Genomic DNA, 25,427 nt, shown 5'->3' with positions numbered 1-25,427 from the left:
CAGAGGAAATTTAACAGTTCTAAACGTTACCAATAGGTACCAGTGCAGTGCTGTCTTGTCAAAAAGTCTTTTGTGATTTTGATTTATCTATCTAACTTTTGGGATTCTATAATAGAAGACATCCACGCATGTCTGATGGAATATTAAAGAACGGGTGCCCCTTGCAAGTGTGTGGAGCTGGTTCAGATCCTGCAACAGTGAAGACTGAGAGCAGCTTCATTAACATGCACAGGCCATGGCCTCGTACCCTAGCTGATTTTTAGCATGACTGAAGGAAGGATTGTGATGGGGGGAGTGGGTGGGTGCTCTGCTGCTCCAATCTCCTCCTCCTCCTCCTCCTCACTGTCAGCATCACAGGAACACTGTGCTGCCTTCACACTCTTAATCATCAGAGACCAAAACTCCCAGTACACACATTTCCCTCTCACAACTGAAACACACACACACACACACAAGTCGAGACCTTTTCCAATTCATCTCTACTCTTCTTGGTGAATGTCAGAAAAGCTATTAGAGGATAAAATCCTAATAAATCATCCAACATCAGTCTCTGATTTCACTAATGTTCTTGGAACTGAATGCAATCAAATCCTTGTAGAAATCTTGCAACATGTATGCTGTTATTGCAGAGAAGAGGGACAATCTATCAATGAATTCCCTTTATTTCAGACAAACTCTTGGATGAGCAGGTGTCTAAATATGTGTGTTTCAATTATGCATGTTCATTATTAAGTATTTGCATATGTTCAATTAGCCTTCACTAGCAGTGAAGTTCATAGTTTTATTGAAACCAGAGAATCTTAAAATGGAAGACGGTATGAGGAATTTCCATCATCAAAGCCTTTGAACATGAGCAACAGCAGTAAAATCTGTAGTAACGTTTACAGTACATCATTCATTTACACACACCTTATAACACTCACTCTAAAGTTCAAAAATATCTTTCATAATATATCTTCATTACAGCAGTTTTCTGGCCTGCGTTTGTCTTTAGAGTGGCCCAGAGAAATATTAAAACAATTTAAAGCAACACTAAGTAGTATATTTTTTACATTAAAATCACAGCTTCAAAATCATTGTGATTCTTCACTGTCCTGTAACAGGGAGAATAGAGCCTCTGCTGTTGCTACTCTGGGCTCAGCACTGCAGAAACTGCACTATGTAACTTTTGGAGGAGGATGGTACAACAACCCACCCTCTCTGTTAATTTCAGGACTGTGCTGTAAAAGTGAATTACACTCTATAACAATAGGGGGAGCCCCAGAGCAAAAAAGATCTAATCTTACCTAGTGTTCCTTTAACAATCAGATAATTCAGGACGCAGGTCTTTACTGTACAGTTATTTCCCATGTGCATATCAACAGATCATGCTACCAAGTGCTACTTTACATATAGAAAATGTAATAAATAAGAACCTTAAGAACATGTTTTATCCATGGCCTTTTTTGTAAAGAAAAACATCCACAACATTTAAAATTTAAAAATATTAATCTACACATTCACCATTATAAATACCTATGAATAAGTATCTTCTCCTGGAATGATGAATGATTTCCAACATAGAATTCTTTGAACAGCCTAAAGGAGCCACGGGCTTCCAAAATAATCAACATATTTAAATTTAAATACAAGATGGAGGCCATTTACAATGCAAAAAAAAAAAAATCCTGTAAATGATTCACACAAAATCTGCCCACAGAAAGCATTACTATTCAATCGTATCATGAATCATTAGCCAGTATGAAGCCAGCATTCTGTTCCAGAGTCACTTAGCAGCACCATACGCAGTGTGAACCATTGGATTTTGCATCGAACATGGCTCTCCCCCTTCTCTCAGCGGTGATTGATGTGCCCTATACAGTCGCGTGTTAAAGTTTGGGAAACACTGGTCAAATGACTTTTTGTTGAAGAAGTGAACACCTGAATGGAACAAACTTCAAAACGACATGTTTCTACAAACTTTAAATTTAGAAGAATTACCTATTTTTTACTCAACTTTATATTAGAATTAATCTAAAAAATGTGTGGCATATACAAAAATCCTATAAAATCTCTAGTTTATTTAATCCTTTACAGCATAAAAAACTGTGACCCTTCAAACCTTTCAGGGAGTTTCATCATGCATCTGACTGGATATTTAAACTAAAGATAAATGATTTCTCTTTTGCAAAGCAAAACCCCCACATCATTGCAAATGACAAAAAAAGACTACAAAATTGGAAGAATTTCCTTGCAAAATAAATAAATAAATAAAATAGTAATAATAAAAAATTCCCTGGCTCACTGTGCAGTGCTGTGAGACAACTTTACCTGCAACCTCATCACAAAAATCACAGCCTGCGTGTAGTCTGTATGCAAAGGCAAGTGCTTTGAAATGTAATACTTTGGCTAAAAAGGTTAAGGGTGGGGTTTATCAATTATGCTTTGGAATTGGGTGGTGGCCAGAAGCCAAATAAATGTGGGGATGGAGTTGAAGAAAGTAAACTCCAAAGTCAAAGTCACTAATAAAACAGAACAAGAAGTTGGATATTAGACAATGATCCAAATACATACATCAAAACCAACCTTGAATTCTGTCAAAAAACTAAAGATTAAGAATTGGCCTTTGTAGAATAATTTGAAAATCTGTCTGTAGCTTTCAAAATATGATGTGCTTTGCAAGATGACCTTGAATATGTATTTTTCTGAACTTCTAATGTTTTGCTAGGAAAGGTAGGAAAAAAATCAAGAAGAGAAACACTGGCAACAAGAGATGTGAGTTCAGTCAAAGAGGGTCTTGCAGTATACTGACAGAAAGAGTATACAGCTGTATGTACATGCCACATGTTACATTTAGTGATTTCCAGTATGTTGTATTAAGCAAATAAATATTAGTTGTGTGCAAACGTATCTGAAAAGGCATGGAATAATTTCATGGTAGAATATTTCACACAGAAAAAACAAACAAACAAACAAAAACCAGGGGTACCCAAACTTTTGCATACAACTGTATATGACAGAAATCTGCAGTAGAGTTTTCCTTTTGAAAAGCACAGAACTGTCTTGTTTTGGTTTGGGGCAGTCATAACTGGTTTGGCAGAGGGCCGTGTGTGGAGCACTCCTCGCATCCTCCAGAGCAATGCTTCATGCACTCTCCTCTGCCCAGACCAACTCATTCCGAATCAGCTCTGCTCCACTGGAGTCCAGAACACAGAGCAGCGCGCTGATCCACAAAATGGACTCGTTTTCAAGTAATCCGGACAGTTCCCGGCAGGACTCCCGTCTTCCCGTATGTGTCGTTCTTTTGTGATTGGTGCTGACTCACTGTCCCCTGTGCTGCCTCATTGTGTTCCTAATGTTCCACCTCTGACCTGTGCATGGTCGTAGAACCAGTGCGTAGCCGAAGTACACGTTGGCCTGCACCACCTCTAGACAGCGCCCTGTGGCACGGTTCACGATAGCTTCATTCTGCAAGTTAGAGTCTTTTCATTATCAGGTCTTACTAAGTGTAAAATCATTCATTTCTTGTGTTTCCCAGAAAATGTAAAATACAGAATAAGACATTATTATTATTGAAGAAAACCATAATAAATAATGTGGTGAATGATTCCAAACACCCTCAGTCCAGCAGTGACCATTGCTCCTGCAGTCAGTCCAGCTTCTACACATAACACAGCTCATGCAGCTAAGGAACATGCTTTGAAACACTGATTTCCAGGACTCCAATGAGAGTAATGTGCATTTTTGTAAAATGTCTTTCATTACCTGTGCAAAGTTCCATGTTTTCTGGAGTAGATTGGACACCTTCTCGCAGTTGACGAGCTGAGGGAAGCTGCTGACTCTGTCGTCAACCACGCAGCGCGTGTCCTCCCCGGTGCTGCCCAGTGCCCCAAGGAACAGGTAGCCCTCCTTAGTGTATCGACCCAGCTACAAAATAAACAGTGTTAGAGAAATTACTCTGTTCTAACACTAAAGCTGTGGTTCTCAATCCCAGTCCTGAGGTACCTTTGGTAATTTTGGAATTTTCTTATTTTACCTTATCTATCTATTTATTTATTTATTTAATAAAACAAGATTACGATGAAATAGACTTGTTTAGACTGTAATTGAAAGTCAGGTTCCAGATCATATATTCTGCAACCAAAACCTGAAAGCTGAAGTTCTTTACGCCCTAAACAAAGGACTTTATTTTTTTTAATTTAAGTGTGCTCTAAAATGTAATCATGTATGAAACAAAAGGAAAAACACACACAAAAAAGCTGTGTAGCTTTGGTTTGAGGATGGAGAAACCCTGGTTTAAGCTCCTGATCTCAGAGTGTCTTACACAAGCATATCCATGTCAAACGATACAGTACTAGAATCCAGTCTCAGCTGAATATTAAAATTCTAAACGGAGAAACGAGGATCTTTTGTTCTTCTCCTGACCATTTTGATATTTTGTTGCTTAGCTACCGCTGATAAAAAGAATGCGCCAAAAAATTGTGTCATGAAGGAAAGTCCCCACAGGCGTAACCCATTTTTCCGACTGCAGCGAGAGGGAGAGAGGGGGTTTGTTTGGAGCAGTGTAGTGAAAGTGTGAGGTTACCTGAGGGCCCCAGCCATGACAGGGGTGCAGGGTTGCTGTGTGATTCTCCTTCACGCCCTGGTCCACACACAGATGGGTCACATTGATGTTGCGAATCTGCCGCACAGATAGAGACACACATGAGTAAGTGAGCACACAGGTTGAGTGTTATTTCTGCTAGGAAGCCTATTAATCCCCCAGGACTCTTAACATCATCTGAGTGTTGTTCTTTTTAATTTTTCCCCAGGCAGGCTGACACGGTCCAAAAAAACAACAACAAAAAAAACAAAAAGGCTTCTGTAAAACCATATGCCCAATTAATTATTGTTGCTTCCCTAAGATCTCTATCCTGAAGTGTGACAGCTCAATAATTAAAAACCACATGCTGAGCTGTTTTGTGTCTGACTCACTTCTCCGTAAAATAGAGTGCTGTTGTATCTCCTCATCTCAGGGTAGATGTTGTCCAGGTACCACTCAAACTTCTTACACTGGAGGTTTTTCCTTAGTGCCACACGTTCTGATATGTCGCCATAATCAATGCCATGGTTCTACACACAAAGAAAGAAAATATGGACTGTAGTAATAAACATACTGTAAATATTCAGATGGATATTGTAGTAGGGGAGGGTGGTATGTTACATATATTATATAAAGAAATGTATGTACTACAGGAGTATCATTTAAAATCTAACTACAGTGTATTATCATATACGTTCTGACAGTATCCACAATGTACCGAAGTTCAATGTAACATATCATTTTAATACAGATGACCTTAAACAAAAATTTAAATAAAAATGACTCATTCAGAAATATGGATTAAACCTGGAAATTTAGAAACCATTGAGCAAATTCAAACAATAAAATAAATCTAAAATATTATAAAAAAGCAACAAAGCAACTCATTCTATTTAAAATTAATCTTACTTCAATTTTCTGGAAATAAGTTATATGTAAATAGTGAGTGAACTCAAAGCCAAATTAAGCTTCACTATACTTTGCACTACACTAACACTATAGTTGGTGTTTTTATTTTTTTAATCATTATGAAAATCCAGAATACTGATGCCATGGATGCTGGGCATGTGAAAGACTTTCTTGTGAGGACTTTGCTTTCTGTATAATTAAAGGAGATGTCTGATTTCTAAATGATATCAAACCTAACATAAACACTTAGGTTGTTGCTCTTCTTGATCTTCCACATTAACATACAGTACTGTGCAAACGTTTTAGGTACCCTATTTTTTTGAGTAAAAATTCTGTTATAGATATTTATTTTATGAATTCTGCATTATTGAGTATTAAACATTTTATATTTACTTTACCAATAATAATAATAATAATAATAATAATAATAATTGTATGTCTATAAATAATGAAACTTATTAAAAAAGAAGTTACGTTCAATTAAAAATAAAACATAATGAAGGTTCCTGAGTTTTGAAAAAAGAAATGTGACAATCCAACTTCTTAAAAGAACTGTGGCAGATTCTCCAAGACACTCAGTAAAACTACCATCTAATTTCTGTATAAAACTGTTTAAACTATACCTAGGATTAATATTTAAGAAAAAAAAAGCAAATTGTTGTCACATTATAATACTGACTTTCTTTCGTGTATTAATGTTTACTGCGCATTGTTTTCTTTATCTTTCAAGTAATAAAAAATTAGTTCCATTATTTTTAAAGTCATCTATAAGTTTCAACATTTTCTGCATGTGCCTAAAACGTTTGCACAGTACTCTGTATCATTCTGAACATTTATTATATAATGTGCAGGATTCAGGAGAACTAGGGCTCAAACTATTTATAATCCCCATTTAGGCCTGTTTGATTTGTTCAGTGTTTCAGAACTGAAAATGCGATAACAGACCACTGTCAGTCATTTTATTTTTTCAGCAGCTGAAATTTTGGTACATCCCTTCAATTTATCATAAAAATTATAAAATATAATCTTCCCACCACTGCCTTGACACAGTGTTTGTTGTTTTCCTCACCTCCATTGGAATGTTCCAGGCTAGGTACACATTGGACTTGTACTCGTCCATCCAAACCTCCGCTACTCGCAGTGCATTGCGCCTGGTGTGGAAGGCGATATTGCTGTGGTAGGGCTTTTTTGTCCTGGCAATGTGGGCCACCCTGGAGCAAGGCAGGACCTCCATACTGCCTCCACACAGCCAAACCTTGCATTCATATACACACAAACACACACATGCATGCACAAAGACACACAAACTATTAGTCATGTCCCATGCTGTTCCGTTCTTTGTGTTCTGCCAAACGGATGCAACTTGGATTTTAAAGCTTGGCAGCAGTAGTCAGTGCTCTACATAAAACAGAGAGACGTGGTCGGCACACTAACCCTGATTCCAAGCTCTATATTCTCTCCACCATACACATCCATCCCTGAGTCCAACAGCCCCAACTCTCCAAAGTACTCCCGGTTGGCCACAAATGAGCAGCCTATCATTGCAGGCGTCCTGAAATACACAGATTTCACTATTAATATCCATGTTCTGGTATATTTTCTTACACTATTACAAACGAGTGTACACTACAAGCCATTGTACAGAAGAAAAATGTGATTGTTACACTTCAGAACTATTTTATATTTAAGGGGGTTGGGGTTACTGAGAGCTATCTGATAATTCTAAATAAAACTTTAACTGAGTAAGAAATATTTAAATGATGAATAAAATTGCCAAACCATCATACAGCATGTTTGGGGACTATTAGTATAACCAAGCAATATTTATCTAAATATTCCACTTGTCTGCTTTGATGTCATTGTATATGGGGAAAAGTCATTTAATTACTAATTATGTAATTCCCCTGAATTTTTTATGAAGAAATAAAGTGATAATTAAATTTATATTGGCCAGCCTTAGATTAAAGCTTCAGAAATTACTCTGTATTAAAACCACTGGGAGAAAAATAAATTAAGAATCAGCAAGCTGTACACTCAAGACATTTAGTCAAACTTTTTTTTGTGATGCCAGAGACAGTCCTGCATTTCATATCTTTAGAGGGGGGAAGAGTGGGGGGGGCGCTGGGGGGTTGGGGGTAGATTATGTTTATTTGTATAAATCAATATTCCCTTCTGAACTTTTATCATACAGTGTGGATTGTCATGGGGTGGTTGCAATTAATACTGCTAATAATACATGCAAAAAAAATAAAAAGAATTTCATGTTGAAACCCATAAATCACTCCCGTTAATATATCAAGCTTGTTTTAGACTAATTAATCAGCAGTGACCAGAGTAGCCTCCTAACAATCTGTCGAGTTTATGTTTTACGCTATCTGTTCATTATTTTGGAGAAACTCCTTATAAGTGAATCCAGCTACTTTAGGCTGCACAGCTTAAAGAATTAATCTGAAAGCATGAAATAAATTGCTCTGGTGTAACTGTGTTTTCTGAAGTGATCAAGCTCTTTGGGATGACTTTGGGTCACTTTTTTTAATTCAGTCTTCCAACATCAGTACCTGATTTAACTAATCTCGTGGGTGATTGCCATCAAATCCTCATAAAAATAAATACATATTGCTACATATTTTAAATGTTTTTAAAGACACCATATTTTCTCCAAATCCTGGGTGTCTGGTCTTGGAGATTTTCCTGGATTTGTACCTGATGGGGGCAGAGGTGTCTCCTTCATCCCACCACTGTTTGGGAGGACTGATGTACATACACCACAGCTCCCAGTTGAAACCATGACCCGAATTCTCATAGCGCTCCAGCTCAAAGGTGTCATCTTTAATGTTGTCTATTGAGGGCAGGATGATCCTCTTGGGGTCCTCCTTGATCCTGGACAGAACTGGTTCAGCCCTCGTGTAAGAGAGAGAGTGAGACAGCAGCGATTATTAGCTCACTCTTTTCACTAGAATCATAAAATTGACCCCTCTAACCACCTCTGCTGATTATGAGAACAGCGTGTTAGGAGGGCTCATGACATGGGAAAAGAATGTTTAAAGCTGTGTATGTGGGTAGCAAGCATTTTTTATGCATTAAATTCAAGAATTTGTAGTTGCTTTCTATTACTTGGTTTGGCTTCTCAACCAGTTAAATCAGGTGGATTTCCATTCTAAATTCATGCAAAAGCAAAACCTTGTTTGCTTTATACTCTTCTTCTTCTGTCACTTTAGCAACCAGCAAAGCAACCAGTCTATTTTCTGCAGCTTAGATTTCAGATACAGAATAGAAGAAAATATTTTATTGCTTGTGTTTACATAGCAAACCCAACACTTATATTTTCCTTGCTGTGGGCCTTTAAACAATTTTCTTGGTTTCCTTCAGGTAATAAGTTAACATGTACACAAAGACGTAGAGTCTCCAGAGCCTGTGGGAAAAGTTCAGAGAGCTTCTGCTACTAAAGCTTCTTACCAGGCAGGGGTGAACTCCACATGGGCATCGAAAAAGCCTGTCACCTCTCCTGTGGCCACCTTCCAGCCCTCAATACGAGCACGGATCAGGCCCTCCCTCTTCTGATTGCGCACAATTTTGACAAGACCAGGGTAGCGTTTGTTGACATACTCTTCCAGCGGCGCCTTCAGTTGTTCTGTCACACACACACACAAACAGAATCAGAAGGAAAACAGAAGGTAAATTCCTATTCATGCCATGAGAATTCTCTGCTTAAGCTACACCAGAGGGAACAGGTTTCTTGCTGCCATTTTTCCAGCACTTTGATCTGTGCTGAAGGGATATGCACCTCCCCCATCAGAAAAGACTTTCCTCAGAAAAGGTTTGTGGTTTGTTTCTTTTGCATCAGGCCACCTTCTCCAGGCTGAGTGTTAGTCCCACTCTCCATGCATGGCTGGCATTATGAGGGCAGAGAGGCCTGTTTTTGCTTGTTTGCTGGCCGGCTCATCTCAACAAAAGCAATTGCTTCTCCACACTTTGATGGATTGTTGGCCCTCTGCCACTGGCTCATGCCTAGAGAGTGCTGGAAATGGAACTGTCTCTCGAAGGAAGACTAGTGCTTGCAGTGTGATGGATTAGACATGGACACTGCTATTCACAACAAGAGCAGCGAACAACAAAGACACCTCTCCCAGTTATCAGCCTTGACATTGAAAGTAAAGAAAAATGCACTGGTGGGCTAGGTCTCATTGAGGCTAATAGTAAAAGAAAATCTCATACCTTCCATGCCCCATCTAACAGAAGGAGACACAGCATAACTATGTAAACCAGGTACATTATATGTCCAGATGTTTGTAGAGAAGATCTTATTGAAAGAATGTTCCTCAAGCACAGAGGAACAGGCTCCCAATTAATAATGATGATTTCATAAGATATTGGTAGAGCTGTGTTCACCAAGTTGAGCAGAGAATTTTATTTTAAAACTTGTTAGGGTTTTATTATATATTATTGTAAATTTAAACATCTAAAATGTATTAGTTTTTACTTATAAAAACCATCAGTATCCAATTATCCAATAATAATTTCTATATAACAAAATTTCAATCCAGATGTAATGGATTAAACTAAGATGATGTTAAACAAAACCATGGCAATCGTTTTATTTCAGCAAACTAATATTGTAAACATTACAACTTTTCATCTCTGAGATGGTATCAACTGAATATTTAGAATCTGCATTTTCAATAGTGCCAAGTAAAGAATAAACAATTTGTGTTTAAATGTTTTCACTATTATCAGTGATCAATCATTGATAATCATTGCTTATCATTATAATCTGCTTATCATTATCACTCTCTTTCACAGAAATGCTCTCACCATCATCACTGTTGTCATCCACCAGGATAATCTCTTTCAGGAGGTGGGCTGGAGTGTGATTGACAGCTGAGTGGACAGAGCGCAAAATGACCGATAGTGCCTCATTGACAAAGATGAAGATAAGGGAGATCTGCGGCAGGTCTCTGGGATACAACACCTTTTTACACCTAGAGGAACACACCCCACCCCAAAAAGACTTGCTTCATTATAACAATAGCATCACAAACTGTAGAGACAGTGCTGGAGAGTATCAGAAAGCCTTTCTTGTGGTAACAAAGGGAAAAAGAAACCCTCTCCTGCTCTGTTGGATCACACACTTTTGCGCTAACAATTGCCAAAGTTATAGAGGGGGTGTTGTAAAGTCTATTTATATACGCTGCCTGAAGAGCGCTTGTTTTGGTCTGTGTTGTCAGTGACCACCCCTGTGCAGGGATTTGTGTTAGCCCTCTCAGCCTGGCTATGAGGCTCAGACATGCCAAAGACACCGCAGGAGATGTCTGGCTTATATATGAGGAAAAACACATATTATCTGGGGCATGTGCCACGTGAGAATTCAGCAAAGCATTCCGGGATTGATAAATGGGCAAAAATTTAACTCCCTTTATTGAAGGGACTGTACTTCTTGTACTGTCTTTGTGTACAAGAAAATGTATAAATATTATATAAGACCTGTAGGCCAATGCAGATATTTGGTATTTTCCATGCCAGGAGTTGCAAGAGAAATTGGGACTAAATCCATTTTTATTAGAGTTACTTTTACAAGTTTTGTTATCTGCATCATGATGAGTGATGGCAAGAGGAAAAGGTATCCTTCCAGTCAAAAGTGTAAGAGGTCAGTCCTGCTCTCTTGGGCTCCCGTCCACAGATGGATTATATAGAGATTTTAGTGCAGTAGCACATTGTTGCCTACATAATCTGATTTACAGGAGTACAGTATTGACTATCTATATAAAATACCAGCTTGAATTATCATTAACCTTTACTGCATTTTGCAGACACCTATGCAGAATGACATAAAATGTGCCTTGCCTATATTGACAAAGAACTCTCCAGTACAAATAAGTTCAAAATACTCCAATTCTAAGACACTATTAGATACAGAAGTAAATGCTTAAACCTAGAAAGGAAGAAATACAAGAAAAACACAACAAGTGCAAAACCAAACAGCGATTAATGATGTTACCTGATAAAGAATAGCATGGCTGTGCAATAAAGCTAAATTACTCTTAATTTAAAGGTACACTAGGTAAGATTTGATATTTTGCTCCTGTGCTCCCCTAGAGCTGCAGAGTGTAATTAATTTTTACAGAACTGACCTGAAATCAAAAGTTACAGTTTCTGCAGTGCTGAGGCAGGTATACCAACAACCGTGGCTTTATTCTCCTTATTAAGTCTATGAAGTCACAATCCTGTGTCTAACTGTCCTGTTGTGTGAGTGAATGAGTTTGTATGTGTGAGTGAATGTGTGTGCGCCCATATATGGATTGGCACTCTGTCCTGGGTGAAATCCTAGTGCCCGATGCAGTCCTCCAGGTGGACGGTCGTTCATGGTCGAGAGTACGCTGTGCGCGTTTGGCTGCCACTTCTTGCCAGTGTGTGGATTGAGTGTTCTGTGCGTTCTGAGCAGTGTGGATTGTAAAGCGTCCTTGGGTATCTAGAAAGGCGCTATATAAGTGTAACAACAGACAATTATTTTAAAGAGTGATTATGTGATTATTACAGGTATGTTTAAAAAAATAAGAGTAAGGACTAATATAAAAAGTAGATTTATATCTGTCAAAGGGGTAAACTGGTGGAATAGCTGTGATAAGGAAATAACAATGTGTAGCTCACTTTGCAATTTAAAAGAATTTTTAAAAATAAAGGAGTAGACACTTATAGACACTTAAAGATGAGAAATAATTTTTATATGTATGATATGTTTTTCTTTCAGTGAACATGACTGTATTGTTAAAAAGGACTAGTTAAAAAGGATAGGCAAAATAAGCCAAAGCTTATTTTTATTATATAATAATGATGTACAATTGAATAAGTCTTTACCCATGTTATAATCAATATATAGGCTATTTATCCTACTCAGAACTGCGAGGGAGTGTCACCCATGGTACCCATGGCATTGTAAACAACCTGTCCCTGGCAATAAAGTCGATGGGACTGGAGCATTATTTTGGGGAACTCGCTCTCCCTGTTGTAATTTTAATGCTGTCCAAGTGCATGGGTTTTATCATAAGGGAGATGTGAAAAATGTTTAATTACAGACGTTCCCCTGATAAACTCCTCCAATCCCAAATGGGATGTAAAAGCTTAATGTGCACGAAATGCCTTTGTCAATGTGAGCACATATCTTCTGATACCAGAATGAAGGCAACATTTTTAATTGACCATAAACATCACTAATGTAAATCAGTAGCAGCACTGACTAGCGTTATCCATCTCAGTTTAGTATTGTGAGTGAATGTTAAGTTACAAGTGGTCAGCAAATACAAACTTTGGTCTTTTACATGCAGGAACACTCACTTGCTGGGGCGATAATCCGGGATAGACCTGTCCAGAGATATCCTGTCGCTCAGGAATGCATTGTAGCCATATTTCTCCCGTAGATATTTGGCTTCCTTTTCCTCTGCAGGGTTCAGTGTGGCAGGCAGGCCACCTTTGCCCCTGCCTCCGAAGCCCTCAATAAGTCCAAGAGACTTGGACAAACCTATTGAACACATGGAGAGAACCTAATCTCCTTCTCCAAACTCATCAAAATTCACAAAATTAATCATAAACAAGAGTAGCTGGATGTCCAGTTAATGTATAGCTTTTCTCATTACACAGTTTCCATACTCAATTCACCTGGTTCCATTCAGTAGGTGTAGTAGATGTGTTTGAGCAGGGGAACCCCAAACTGTGTTGGAGTGGTATGTGAATGTTATGCACCCCTTGTGCTGATTTTATAGCCCTATACCCTGCAAACACACATAATTTCCGTGTCAGATAAACGTGCAGCATTTGGCTTGCTGTACCAAGCCCACCGAGCCTCCTATTTCCCCCTTCTCCAGCTGAACAGCTATAGGAACGCCTGGCATTTGGGGCTGCATTCGGCTGTTGTTGTGCCTGCTTCCCGCTCCGATTGCTCTAAACTCGGTGGCGTGTTCCGGTCTTTCCGGCTCCAGATCCGTGCGCGGCCTCTGCTCACTCCTGCTTCTCTTCTCACTGCAAACGGCCTCCTGAGTTGCGCTACTTTGTTGAAATGTGCTGCCATACAGTACTTTCATACGTACAGTTGTTTAAATAACACAGTAGGTGAGATAAATGTAGTTTATCAGAAAATGCTGCCTACAGAAGTATAAGCAGGAGATATGCACCACCCAAATCCCCTTATTAAAGAAATTATAAGATTATTACGGTGAAAAGAAATGGTTTTATTTAAAAAAATATATTTTTTTTAGATTTAATTTATGGTGTACAGTTTTGGTACACTCAAGCAAAATCTTAGTAAACTAAGAATGTGTATAAAAAATGGATTTAACAGGGAAAAACAAATGAAAAGATTATAATTTTGGGTCTGAGAATGTGCGAAGCACATTTCAACAAGGTAGCACAACTCAACAGAAAACAGGTGCAGCCTTGAGCCTCCCATTTCTTCTTTTTCCAGTGAAACAGCTATGGGACTGCCTCGTGTTTGGGGAACGCGATCAGCCGTTGTTATGCCTACCTCCCTACTGCTCCCACTGCTAAAACTTTTAAGCGCACCTGCTCCCACACTGACTGTTCTCCTGTTTCACCTCTCGCAGTGACATGCGTGAAACCCTGCCTCTACGTCCGCAAACGGCACATGGCCTCAAGCCTCCCATTTTCTCCTCTCCGGCTGAACAGCCTCTGTGTTCCAGTAACATGCTCAGAAACAATGGTGTCCCCTTCCTCATTCAGCTAATGAGTGAAACCCCATTGCAAGTGTACAGAGCCCCTGCGCAGCAATGTAATGACGTCATGACATCCACACTTCCAACTCAACACTCCCTGCTTGAGCATTCCTCATCTTCCTATTAATCTTCCTGGTTGTGACTGAGCTGGATGGCATTAGCCTCAATGTCTTATTGTCCTTGCTGTCTCGCCTTAGAGGGCTTCTTTTGAAATTCATATTTTAACCTAAGGTGAATTAGAAAGTGGCTTGTAATCTGCAATATTTCTGCACATTACCAGGGCACTAGTTCACCTACAGTGCTCAACAAGATAACTGCATTTGAAAATATTGAAACAGAAACAGGCAACATGTTTAAGCTTTCATTTTGAATCAGCGCCTCCTTCCCTCAGAAAACGGCCTTGATTGACAGCATTGCATCCATTTAGACAGAGCTCCTCTTGTTCTCTTCTCTCCTATCCCACCTTCCTCCTCTCTTCTGCCTCTTCTCATTCCAACCACTCCCTATATCCTCCTCTCTCTATCTTTCTCTACTTATCATCCTACCCCTCCCTTTATCATCTCAACCTCTCCCTTTATCCTCCTCTCTCTATCTGTCTCTACTCATCATCCCAACCCCCTCCCTATATCATCCCAACACCCCCACCCACCCCCTTTATCATCCCAACCCCCCCACCCACCCCCTTTATCATCCCACCCCCCCACCCACCCCCTTTATCATCCCACTCTCTACCCCGTGACAGCCGCCGCTCCATGCCTCAAGCTTTCTAGCTTGCATCCCTACACAGGTGCTTCTGTGGGCCTGCCTCCTGCCCAGAACTCTCACTGCATGACTTCCTTGATGATGATTTGCTCTCATCTTATTATGCCACCCCTCCCTTTATCATCGAACCCTCTCCTCCTGCAGAAGCTGCCACTCCATGCCACAAACTTTCCAGCTTGCACAGGTGCTGCTGCAGGCCTGCCTCCTGCCCTCATCCTACCAGCCGTGCCATACTCAGCCTCTAATTTTACAACCCTCACGTTCTCTTTTCAGGTGCCATTACGGACCCTCATCCTGACCCTTCTGCTACTGTGCTTCTCCCAACCTCCAGCTTCCAGTTCATGCTTTCTTTTTTCAGATGCTGCTGTGGATCATTGTCCTGGATCCTCCCCACTGTTGATGTGCTGTTCACACTCACCAGATTTCTAGCTCATGCGCTCTTTTCAGGTGCCCCCCCACCCCGTCCTTTTTTGCTGCTGCACTTCTCTCAGTCTTTGACTTTACAGGTCATCCTCTTTTCAGGTCCTGCCATAGACTTTTCATACACCTGCCATTCAAAGTGCTTTGCAGAAAAAAAATGGTAAATTAAAAAAACATTTTAAATAAAAGCAAGAAAAAAATCATAAAATTAAAACAATTAAAATGATTAAATGATAAAAATTATTAAATCAGTTTACAATTATACAATAAAAGAAAAGAACTAAAAAGGTGCCATTACCCCTGACATGAGTGAGGTGTTTATAATGTGGAGTAAGTCTGGTGCTATATAGTGAAACACACTCTTTAAAAATTTGGTTGGTAGTGTGTCAAGACTGCAAGCGGATGGTTTGAGATGACTTACTGTGTCAATTAGAATTTCATTAATAACTCATTTTAGCTAAGGTGTCTTTATTAGGTGATGTAGAGGGTACAGACTCGTTGTTGCATATAGATGTACTAATTGCTTGTCTGATATTCTGGAATTTAGTGTTAAAAAAGAACGCAAACTCATTACATCCCTCAGTTGATACTGATTCAGGGGCCATTGGTGTGGGTGAGTTAGTAAGTCTGTTGACCACGGTGAAGAGGATTTTGCTGTTGTTAATGTTGTTGATGATGATGCTACAGAAATAGGATTGTCATGTTTTGCATATTGTCATGTTGTATTCACGTAGCCTATGTTTGTAGATTTCTTTGTGAATATGAAGACTTGTTTTATGCCATCTTCGTTCTGCATTGCAACATTCCCTCTTTTGGATTTGATAAAAAGAAGCATTTCTCCATGGTGCTTTCTGTTTGCAAGACACAGCCTTCCCTCTAACTGGTGCAATCTCATCCATAACACTGATGGTTTTTGAATTAAAACTGTTCAGCAGATCATCCACAGAATTGGATTGTTCACCTGGTGTAGTCCACATTTTGCTCATGAAAAGTGTAGCTGTGCAGTCTTTTATAATCCTTTTCTTGACACAAAGCCTTCTGCCCGTGATGGCTGAGGCCCACATATCAAAGAACACACAGTAGTGATCTGACAACGCGACATCCTTCACAGTGGCCAATATGTTGAGACTCTTTGAGATAACGACATCCAGCGTGTGACCATGACAATGTTTACTCCCTGTAACATGCTGTGAAAGGCCAAAACAGTCCAATATGGCGTGTAGTTCCTTGGCAAAACAGTCCTTGGGATTGTCAATATGTATGTTAAAGACACCAGCAATAACAAAATGGTCAAAATCAGTAAAAATAAAAGACAGCATCTCTGTAAATTCATCAATAAAATTAGCACGGTACTTCGGAGGCCTGTAGACAGTTACTAGTAATGTCTGTGGTGTCCCTTTCAGAACTGCACAGAGGTACACAAATGTTGTAAAGTCATCAAATGATAACTGCTTGCACCAAAAAGGACCATGGAAGAGCAGAGCAGCTCGACATTCACCTTTCTACTGGCACGAGATTTTAAAAATGAAATTTTGGAGGGGCCGACTCCATTAAGATAGTTGCAGCACTACATTAATTTAGCCAAGTCTCAGTTAAAAGTATAAAATCAAGCCCATGTGCTGTAATAAAATCATTAAAGTTTGATTTGTTTGTGAGAGATCTGATATTTAAAAGAGCTAACTTTGTAACTCATGGACTTTGCCACAGAAACTGTCACACATTTTATATGCGGTAGATTGGCTACATGCACATCTAACCTGAACTCCCTGTTCTTTCTTTCTCTGATAAGTACTAGAATGGGAGAGATTACAGGCACCCAGGGTCCAAGCTTGTTTTGAAAACATGTACTGCTGACATTATCACTGCAGCAGCCAGGACCAGAAAGACATCACTTTTCCTTGCCCTTATCAGCTGACGAAGCTGTGTTGTTTTCCTGCTGGTGGTTGGGCTGTGAGCGAAGCTGCCCTTACTGGGGTCGAGGAGCTTGTCTCTTACTTTGAGGTTCTCAAGGTGGTGATGGAGTGTGATTTTTCTTAGGGGACAGTCTGGGGGACTGTAGTGGGGTGTGGCTGTAGATGAGGGTGGAGTAGTAGCTGGGGTGGTTTTTCTCTGCACCTGAGGGCTGGCTGAGGGTTGGCTCACCAGCTTCTCTATGGCTGCTGGGAGGTTCAGGTGGGGTGACGTGGAGGAAGAAATAGAGGACATAGAGGATTCCTCTTGGATTTTTGTTGTCTCTGACAGCTGATAGAACTGGTTGTTGCCACTCAAGTCCAATGTCTGTTGCTCCGTCAGGTCGTCCTCAGTAGTTCTTGGATGTCGGTGCTGATGTGCCATCACCAAGGGAAGTGGATAAATTGCACACTGAGAAAATGAGGTTGTCTGTCAGAAGTTAAACACACCGCTTGTTTGTATGCAGTCCATCTCTCCTAAAAAGTTCTCTCTTCCCAGAGAGAGCAAGACTGGGCTGGAATTAGTGTTGCCAATCATCCAGCAAAATAAAGAATCGTCCCATATTTGGACACTAAAAGATGCATTCCGTTTTATTCCCAATTTTTGAAGTCACACTGTTATGGCGATGGTTTCAGACAGAAACATGCAACTTTCTCTCAGCCAGAGCAAGGGGCATATACCCCACGGCTCCTAAATGCACTTCTCATTGTTCGTCATCTTAATTTAGCCAATCAGCAGCCAATGGAGTCACAGTCCCTCCTACAGAGGGTTGTTTTGCTGCGGCACTGAAGGCAGCGGGTCAGTGCTGAAAAACTGGGAATTTAAAGCTCTGCTTTTAGATAGAAATCATGCAGGTGAAGTCACCAGTCATGTTTTCCAAATATACTGTTGTGATTGTATTGGCCTCTTTGACCTCTACACCAAAAAAATAAAAGGGAAATTAAAATCATGTTCTTGCTCCTATCGAAAATGTATTGTATCGTAGAGCAAAAACAGCAATGTATATTGTATTGTGAAATTTGTGTATTGCTGCACCCCTAATATATACCCTGCAAACTCACTTCATTTCCGCTTCAGACAAACCTGCTCCCACCTCCACCCCTTCTCTGCCCTTTACTTGTTTTCATCTATCCAACAGGGGTCCAGCTTCAGACGCATTCATAAGCCACCCTGAATTCCTCCCTAAAAACTTCTGACTTCACCTCCCCGTTTCAGCCTCTATGGGCGTGGCCTGTACTAACAAAGTATATGCTATGTATAGGCAACATTCATGAACGCTAACATTGAAAGCACCAAATTTTAACCATCTAAATCAAGAATGCATGGGTCTTTTTACATGTACAACATTATCCCCAAGAACAGGATAAATCTGTGTTTTTTTTCAGTCCTTCTTCCTTGTTGGAACTCATAATGAATGCAGTGATTAATAAATTCTTTTTGTCTGCCATTTTCAAACTTCATTTTTAGGTTATTATTTCTTGAATAAAATGCCAATCTTCATTCTCCCCAACAGTTACCATAAGATCGGCATTGAGAATGTTTGCATTTTTAAAAACGATTTCTTGGGCAAAAAACTGCTTTACATATATTTATAAAACAAATTCTGTTTGCTCATTTTTTTATTACAGAAAACAATCTGAACTAAAATGTCGAATTTATCCTTTTTCTCCTCTGTCATGTTACCTGTCACAATAGCCATATTTTGTGATCTATATTTTCCATATTTTCTATATTGTTCCAGATAAATTTGCAATAAATTATATTGTTGTCATTTTTGGACAATTTTATGACACTGATATAAAAGTAATAGCATAATAATGCATTTCAACCCATTTAAAGTCCAGTGAACTTTTAGCAGAAACTTACTTATTAAGAATATTCAGACATTCATTGTCTGTAACCACTTATTCAGTTCAGGGTCGCGGCGGGTTCAGAGCCTACCCAGAATCATTGTGCGCAAGGCAGGAATACACCCTGGAGGGAGCATGAGTCCTTCTTAGGGCAACACACGCACTCATTCACTCACACACTCACACCTACGGATACTTTTTAGTCACCACTCCACCTACCAACGTGTGTTTTTGGACCGTAGGAGGAAACCGGAGGACCCAGTGGAAACCCACGCGGACACAGGGAGAACACACCACATTCCTCACAGACAGTAACCTGGAGAAAACCCACGCAGACACAGGGAGAACACACCACACTCCTCACAGACAGTCACCCGGAGAAAACCCACGCAGACACAGGGAGAACATACCACACTCACAGACAGTCACCCGGAGGAAACCCACACAGACACAGAGAGAACACTCCACACTCCTCACAGACAGTCACCCGGAGGAAAGCCACGCAGACACGGGGAGAACACAACACACTCCTCACAGACAGTCACCCGGAGGAAACCCACGCAGACACAGAGAGAACACACCACACTCCTCACAGCCAGTCACCCGGAGGAAACCCACGCAGACACAGAGAGAACACACCACACTCCTCACAGATAGTCACCTGGAGGAAACCCACGCAGACACAGGGAGAACACACCACACTCCTCACAGACAGTCACCCGGAGAAAACCCACGCAGACACAGGGAGAACACACCACACTCCTCACAGATAGTCACCTGGAGGAAACCCACGCAGACACAGGGAGAACACACCACACTCCTCACAGAAAGTCACCTGGAGGAAACCCACGCAGACACAGGGAAAACAAACCACACTCCTCACAGACAGTCATCCGGAGGAAACCCACGCAGACAGAGAGAACACACCACACTCTTCACAGACAGTCACCCGGAGCGGAAACCCACGCAGGCAAGGGGAGAACACAACACACTCCTCACAGACAGTCACCCGGAGCGGAAACCCACGCAGACACGGGGAGAACACACCACACTCCTCACAGATAGTCACCTGGAGGAAACCCACGCAGACACAGGGAGAACACACCACACTCCTCACAGACAGTCACCCGGAGAAAACCCACGCAGACACAGGGAGAACACACCACACTCCTCACAGGTAGTGACCTGGAGGAAACCCACGCAGACACAGGGAGAACACACCACACTCCTCACAGAAAGTCACCTGGAGGAAACCCACGCAGACACAGAGAGAACACACCACACTCTTCACAGACAGTCACCCGGAGCGGAAACCCACGTAGGCAAGGGGAGAACACACCACATTCCTCACAGACAGTCACCCGGAGCGGAAACCCACGCAGACACGGGGAGAACACACCACACTCCTCACAGATAGTCACCTGGAGGAAACCCACGCAGACACAGGGAGAACACACCACACTCCTCACAGAAAGTCACCTGGAGGAAACCCACGCAGACACAGGGAGAACACACCACACTCCTCACAAACAGTCACCCGGAGCGGGAATCCGAACCCACAACACAAACACGGGGAGAAAATTACCTCTAACTGCTCACTGACAGAAACTGGAAATGCGCCACGTTTTATGGGCTACTTCCCATAATGTGTCAAATTTATCAGTTAAGGTTAACTGTCATATTAAAGAGGTGGGATCAGTTTCTTTTCAAAAGACCAGGGTTACCTACACTTTCATATACCGCTGTCCATGATGGACTGAGAAAGCTGAAAAATGGAGACCCTGCAACTACTTCCTTCAAGCCTGACTGCTTTAACCATGTTGCTGATGTGTGTAATTACAGTCAGAGAGAGGGAAAAAGAAAGAGTTACCATTAAGCTGTCTGTAGACAACATCTTCCAGAGAGCCCAATCTCTTCAGCAAGACCTCGTGAGAGATGCTAGTGTCCACAGCAGATCCGTTCACACGCATGTGTCCTCTCGCATCAGTGGGTGCCTGATGACCACTGCTTCTGCTCGTCCGCACATTACACTTGCCCCAAAAAGTGAGGAAACCTGCCACGGCAAAGGCGTTTAGCACCAGCAAGATCTTCCATCTCCTCATCAGAAAAGCCATCAAAGATGTTGGTGTCCGGAACCCAATAAGACGTATCTTGACACAAAAAAGAGAAAATTATCTCTGATTTCTTGTTTATTAGTTGATGTGTATGTGGACTTGTGTCTCTTAAAGTTGAGAGATATGTGAACAGAGCTGGACAGTTTTGTCCAGACCAATGTTATGATTGCAATTTAAGTGCTATAATTCCTGATAAAATCAGAATGAAGCAAAAAGGTAAGCACATCTTTTGTTTTCAAGTATCAGCATGGAACATTGAACGTAATTTGCCAGACTACTGGATCACGAGTTCTGCTTTGTTAGGTTAAATATTGCAGCACTGAATAATGAAAGAAAAATATAAAAATTAGGTATGTACACTCTAGAGTAGATGAGTTGTAACTCACCATACTCAATGCCATCCATTGGGGGTATAAATCCCCCATAAATGGTCTGTAGAACAGTGGAAATGTTCTCTGAAATGATGGCGCCTCGTCCAAGATATTTGGGACACATCGAAGAGGCTACTGTTTTATCCAGTATCTGTACTTGACCTACCTCATGGCTGAATGCCATCAAAACTTCACAGCAAATTCAGATATGCCAACAATGTGTCAATCGACCACTTATGAAGGTAATTTATCAGTATTTTTGTATATTATATTTCACTGTTACAAAATGTTTTTCTAATATGCTAAGTGCATGTTTCATTACAAAGAAAGAGTAAATATTTGGATAAAGTACAGTATGTGAAACTCTGTGATATCATTGTATTTATATTTTTAATAGTATTTATTTCACTCCAGTCATAATTGTCAAAGCATTCTGATATTATTCTCCACAAATTACATTTTTATTTACAAATGACTACATCTTTATTGTCAGAATCTGGCATTTTTGCCCTTAAAACGCCACTATAGGTTTCTTTTTGTTATAACTTATTAGACCTCAGCTAATAAAAACCACAGCCAAATATCGTTATAAATGTTGTGTATTGCGAACAAATCCTGATGTATCGCGATGTTATGTTCTCTCATTATACCGCCGAGCTCTGAAGTAACCTACCTGACTTCAGAGACTTAATCCATTCAGTTTATGAATCCTCTGTCGTTTCTTACCATTTCGTGACGACGACACGCATTTCTGCTGCTAGAATGAGACGAGGCTCTCGTTGAGCTTTCCTCGGTGCCCAGACACTTGTTTCACATGATAAAACAGGTAAAATACAAACTGCGGAGGGAGAATGTCGAGGTCTGCGGAGGAGAGGAGCTCAGAGGTCACATCTCCGGTGCTGCTGGCGGCGGGGAACTGATGCTTGGAGGCTGGAGGAAGAGAGACAGAGAGGGGGAGAAATGTTCCGGAGAATATGCAGACAGCTGCAGAAACAGCATCAGTCAACCACCAGAAATAAACACAGAAAAACGGAGAACGCTTAATACGAGTCCACACAGTCCTCCTCCGTCGAGAAGAGGGAGCATGTTTCCCCCTGCGAGGCGTTTTCTTCCTCTGATATTGCCTCGTTAAACCTTGTTTTTTTCCCGCCGGTTTTCCGTCAAGCCACGCCCCTACAACGCGAGGATTGGCGTGTAGAGTTGTGTGCAAAAGTTTGGGGACTAGAGAGTACATTTTTTTACCACTTCCAGTGTAACCCTAATCTTTAAGTTACTGCAGTGTTCCAAAAACAGTCTCAATCAGACAAATTCAGACAGCCAAGGTTTCTTTCATCATAAACCTAAAGAATGAATCCCATCAGCTTATAGGGAGGGGCCTTCAAGCTGCTGGCGAGTGGCAGAGGTGGAAGTGGAGTCATTCATTGTCTGTAAGCGCTTATCCAGTTTAGGGTCACAGAGGTTCCAGAGCCTACCCGGAATCATTGGGCGCAAGGCAGGAACACACCCTGGAGGGGGCGCCAGTGCTTCATAGGGCAACACTCACTTGCACATTCACTCACACCTACAGACATTTTTTGAGTCACCAATCCACCTACCAACACGTGTTTTTGGACCATGGGAGAAAACCCACACAGACACAAGGAGAACACACCAAACTCCTCACAGACAGTCACCAAGCGGGATTGAACCTACAGAGTCCAGGTCCCTGGAGCTGTGTGACTGTGACACTAACCTGCTGCACCACCGTGCTGCCCACTTTTGAACATATGAGAATTAATTGATGACCGGAATCATCATCTGCACATTTAAATGCAGTTACTGTTAATATTATTAAGTGTATGTAATATTCCTTTGTTCATCCATCTTCTGTAACACTTTCATCCTTGTCAGGGAGGATCCAGAGTCCACCTGGAGAGAGTATAAGTGTATCATAGGGAACCCATTCACCCTGAACTTACCCACATACACACCTGAGAATGTTTTTTTTTTTTCACAGCAAATCCACCTACATGTTTTATTTGTTTTATTTATTTATTTTTTGAACTGTGGGAGGGAGAACATACCAATCTCCTCACAGAGAGTGACCTGAGGAGCTGTGTGTCACAACACCATCATAAAACACACACACACACACACACACATATATATATGTGTGTGTGTGTGTGTGTGTGTGTGTGTGTGTGTGCGTGTGTGGAGCATGAACAATACAATTTGCAGAAAAGATCCAACATCATATTTAAGAGGTAGAAGCCTCGCCCGCTATGCTCTTATTGGCCAGTAGGTCACACTCACAAAACAGTCAACCAATAGTATAACGAACAGCCACTCTCTAGTACAGGGGGCGGGGCGTGTCGTAAGACAGGTGTGAAAAAAAATCACACGGGCATCCTACGATTGGAGAGTGTGAAAGAGCGACCCGAAACATGACATGTATACTGTGAACAAAATATAAGAACTGCTGCCTTTTATTGAACAGTTATAGCCAGTGCTAAACCCCCAAATGTCTTTATTTTCAGTTACAATCCAGAGGGAATCACTGGTGTCATCAACCGCAGTCCTGGCAGCACTGCGTTTACACTGATGAGATGTTTGCATGGATGCAATCTAAATCAGATTAAAAAGGGGTTTTACAGCACAGCAGAGCCCTCTTAGTTCATTTAAAGATTTACAGAAAAGCAGATGTCCAGCACCTTATCTTCTCTGAATCATTTAATCCTTTTTAGGGCACCTGTAGCCTAAACCAATCAGTAATGAATTAACCCCTCTCAGCAGAACAGAAACTGAGCAGTGTTAAATGGGGTAGGTGGTGCATGACAACAGATGGGATATTTTCTGCAATTGTACACCTGTAGAGTGGAATTATATGATAAGTGGACCTCATAAAATGGTTAGCGAGTGGAAGTGGATGTAGTGGATGTGGGGTTTTAAAGGCTAGATAAAAGGTTTGATTCCTGCTCTTATAGCTGTGGTACATTTGATTATCAGTCCGAGAGGCTGCTCAATTTCCAGCTGGACTGGCCATTGCAGAAATATATTATAGTATATTGTGAATATATCTTTTAAAGCTTGTATGATATTACAAGAAAGAAGATGAAACTGCAGTGTGGAATCATATTTCTTAGCCAGTGGTATATCTGATACTAAAATTATATAGCATTTGATCTATCACATTATGAATTTGTTTTTAAGCTTCACCTTAGCATCCTGGGAAAACAAAACCAAACAAACAAACTGTATTTGGTTCTCTCAGCTTGCAGGTATGCGCACAAATGATGTGAAGTCTGCAGAGGCATAGCTGTCACCCTTTGTTTGTGCTATTAATGGCTGAGTGGGTTTTTGAGGAAGCTTTCCTCTCTGTTGCACCTTTAAATTCCATGAATGTGGGAGAAATAGGTCACCCACATAGTCCAAGGAGTGGAAGCGGCAGACTGCAAAGACTAGTAAAGCTCTTGCCACCTACTTCAGTTCCTCTCCTCCACAGCATACAAGTAAAACATGGGCCAACAGCTATATCCATCAACTACAGTAAAGCATAGATTGGTTGTGTAATGTTTAGGTACAGGAACCTGCAGCATTTAGACACTGAATGTTAGTGGAAGTGTCATAGTTTATTAAACATAGTTTATTAAAAAACAAACTTTTTTTTTTTACATTTTACAAAAGTTACAATGAAAGTGATCCCATGTCTATCAATTATGGGTAGGGCAGTAACATTTAATAATTAATAAGTTGTGTACATATAGAGGGCAGTGTTCAGTAATGTTTGTGAA

The 25,427-nt window shown here is 40.7% G+C and overlaps 1 protein-coding gene across 1 annotated transcript; it reads right to left on the bottom strand.

The window, feature by feature from the left end:
- Positions 1–662: 662 nt before the first annotated feature.
- On the bottom strand, positions 663–22,739 carry galnt17 (polypeptide N-acetylgalactosaminyltransferase 17). The gene is made up of 12 exons (XM_066678062.1): positions 22,384–22,739; positions 21,043–21,322; positions 12,800–12,983; positions 10,283–10,449; positions 8,927–9,101; positions 8,174–8,371; positions 6,905–7,022; positions 6,540–6,725; positions 4,954–5,091; positions 4,565–4,660; positions 3,745–3,906; positions 663–3,447 (listed from the first exon to the last, which is right to left on the bottom strand). Exons 1-12 carry the CDS (start codon positions 22,384–22,386, stop codon positions 3,301–3,303), a joined length of 1,854 nt encoding a protein of 617 aa, XP_066534159.1. The 5' UTR covers positions 22,387–22,739; the 3' UTR covers positions 663–3,300.
- Between the last annotated feature and the right edge of the window lie 2,688 nt (positions 22,740–25,427).

The sequence above is a fragment of the Hoplias malabaricus genome, chromosome 1 (genome assembly GCF_029633855.1).
Source record: "Hoplias malabaricus isolate fHopMal1 chromosome 1, fHopMal1.hap1, whole genome shotgun sequence".
Lineage (NCBI taxonomy): Eukaryota > Metazoa > Chordata > Actinopteri > Characiformes > Erythrinidae > Hoplias > Hoplias malabaricus.
The sequence above is the reverse complement of the archived record's forward strand: the minus strand, read 5'-3'. Positions and strand labels throughout refer to the sequence as shown.

What these genes read in the sequence shown, in the direction of transcription:
- galnt17 (XM_066678062.1), bottom strand. An exon ending in TGTCTACAGACAGCTTAATG is followed by an intron (nt 12,984 to 21,042) that starts GTAACTCTTTCT and finishes TGTGTTCAATAG; the next exon opens with GTTTGTCCAAGTCTCTTGGA. An exon ending in GTCATGGCTGGGGCCCTCAG is followed by an intron (nt 3,907 to 4,564) that starts GTAACCTCACAC and finishes TTTATTTTGTAG; the next exon opens with CTGGGTCGATACACTAAGGA.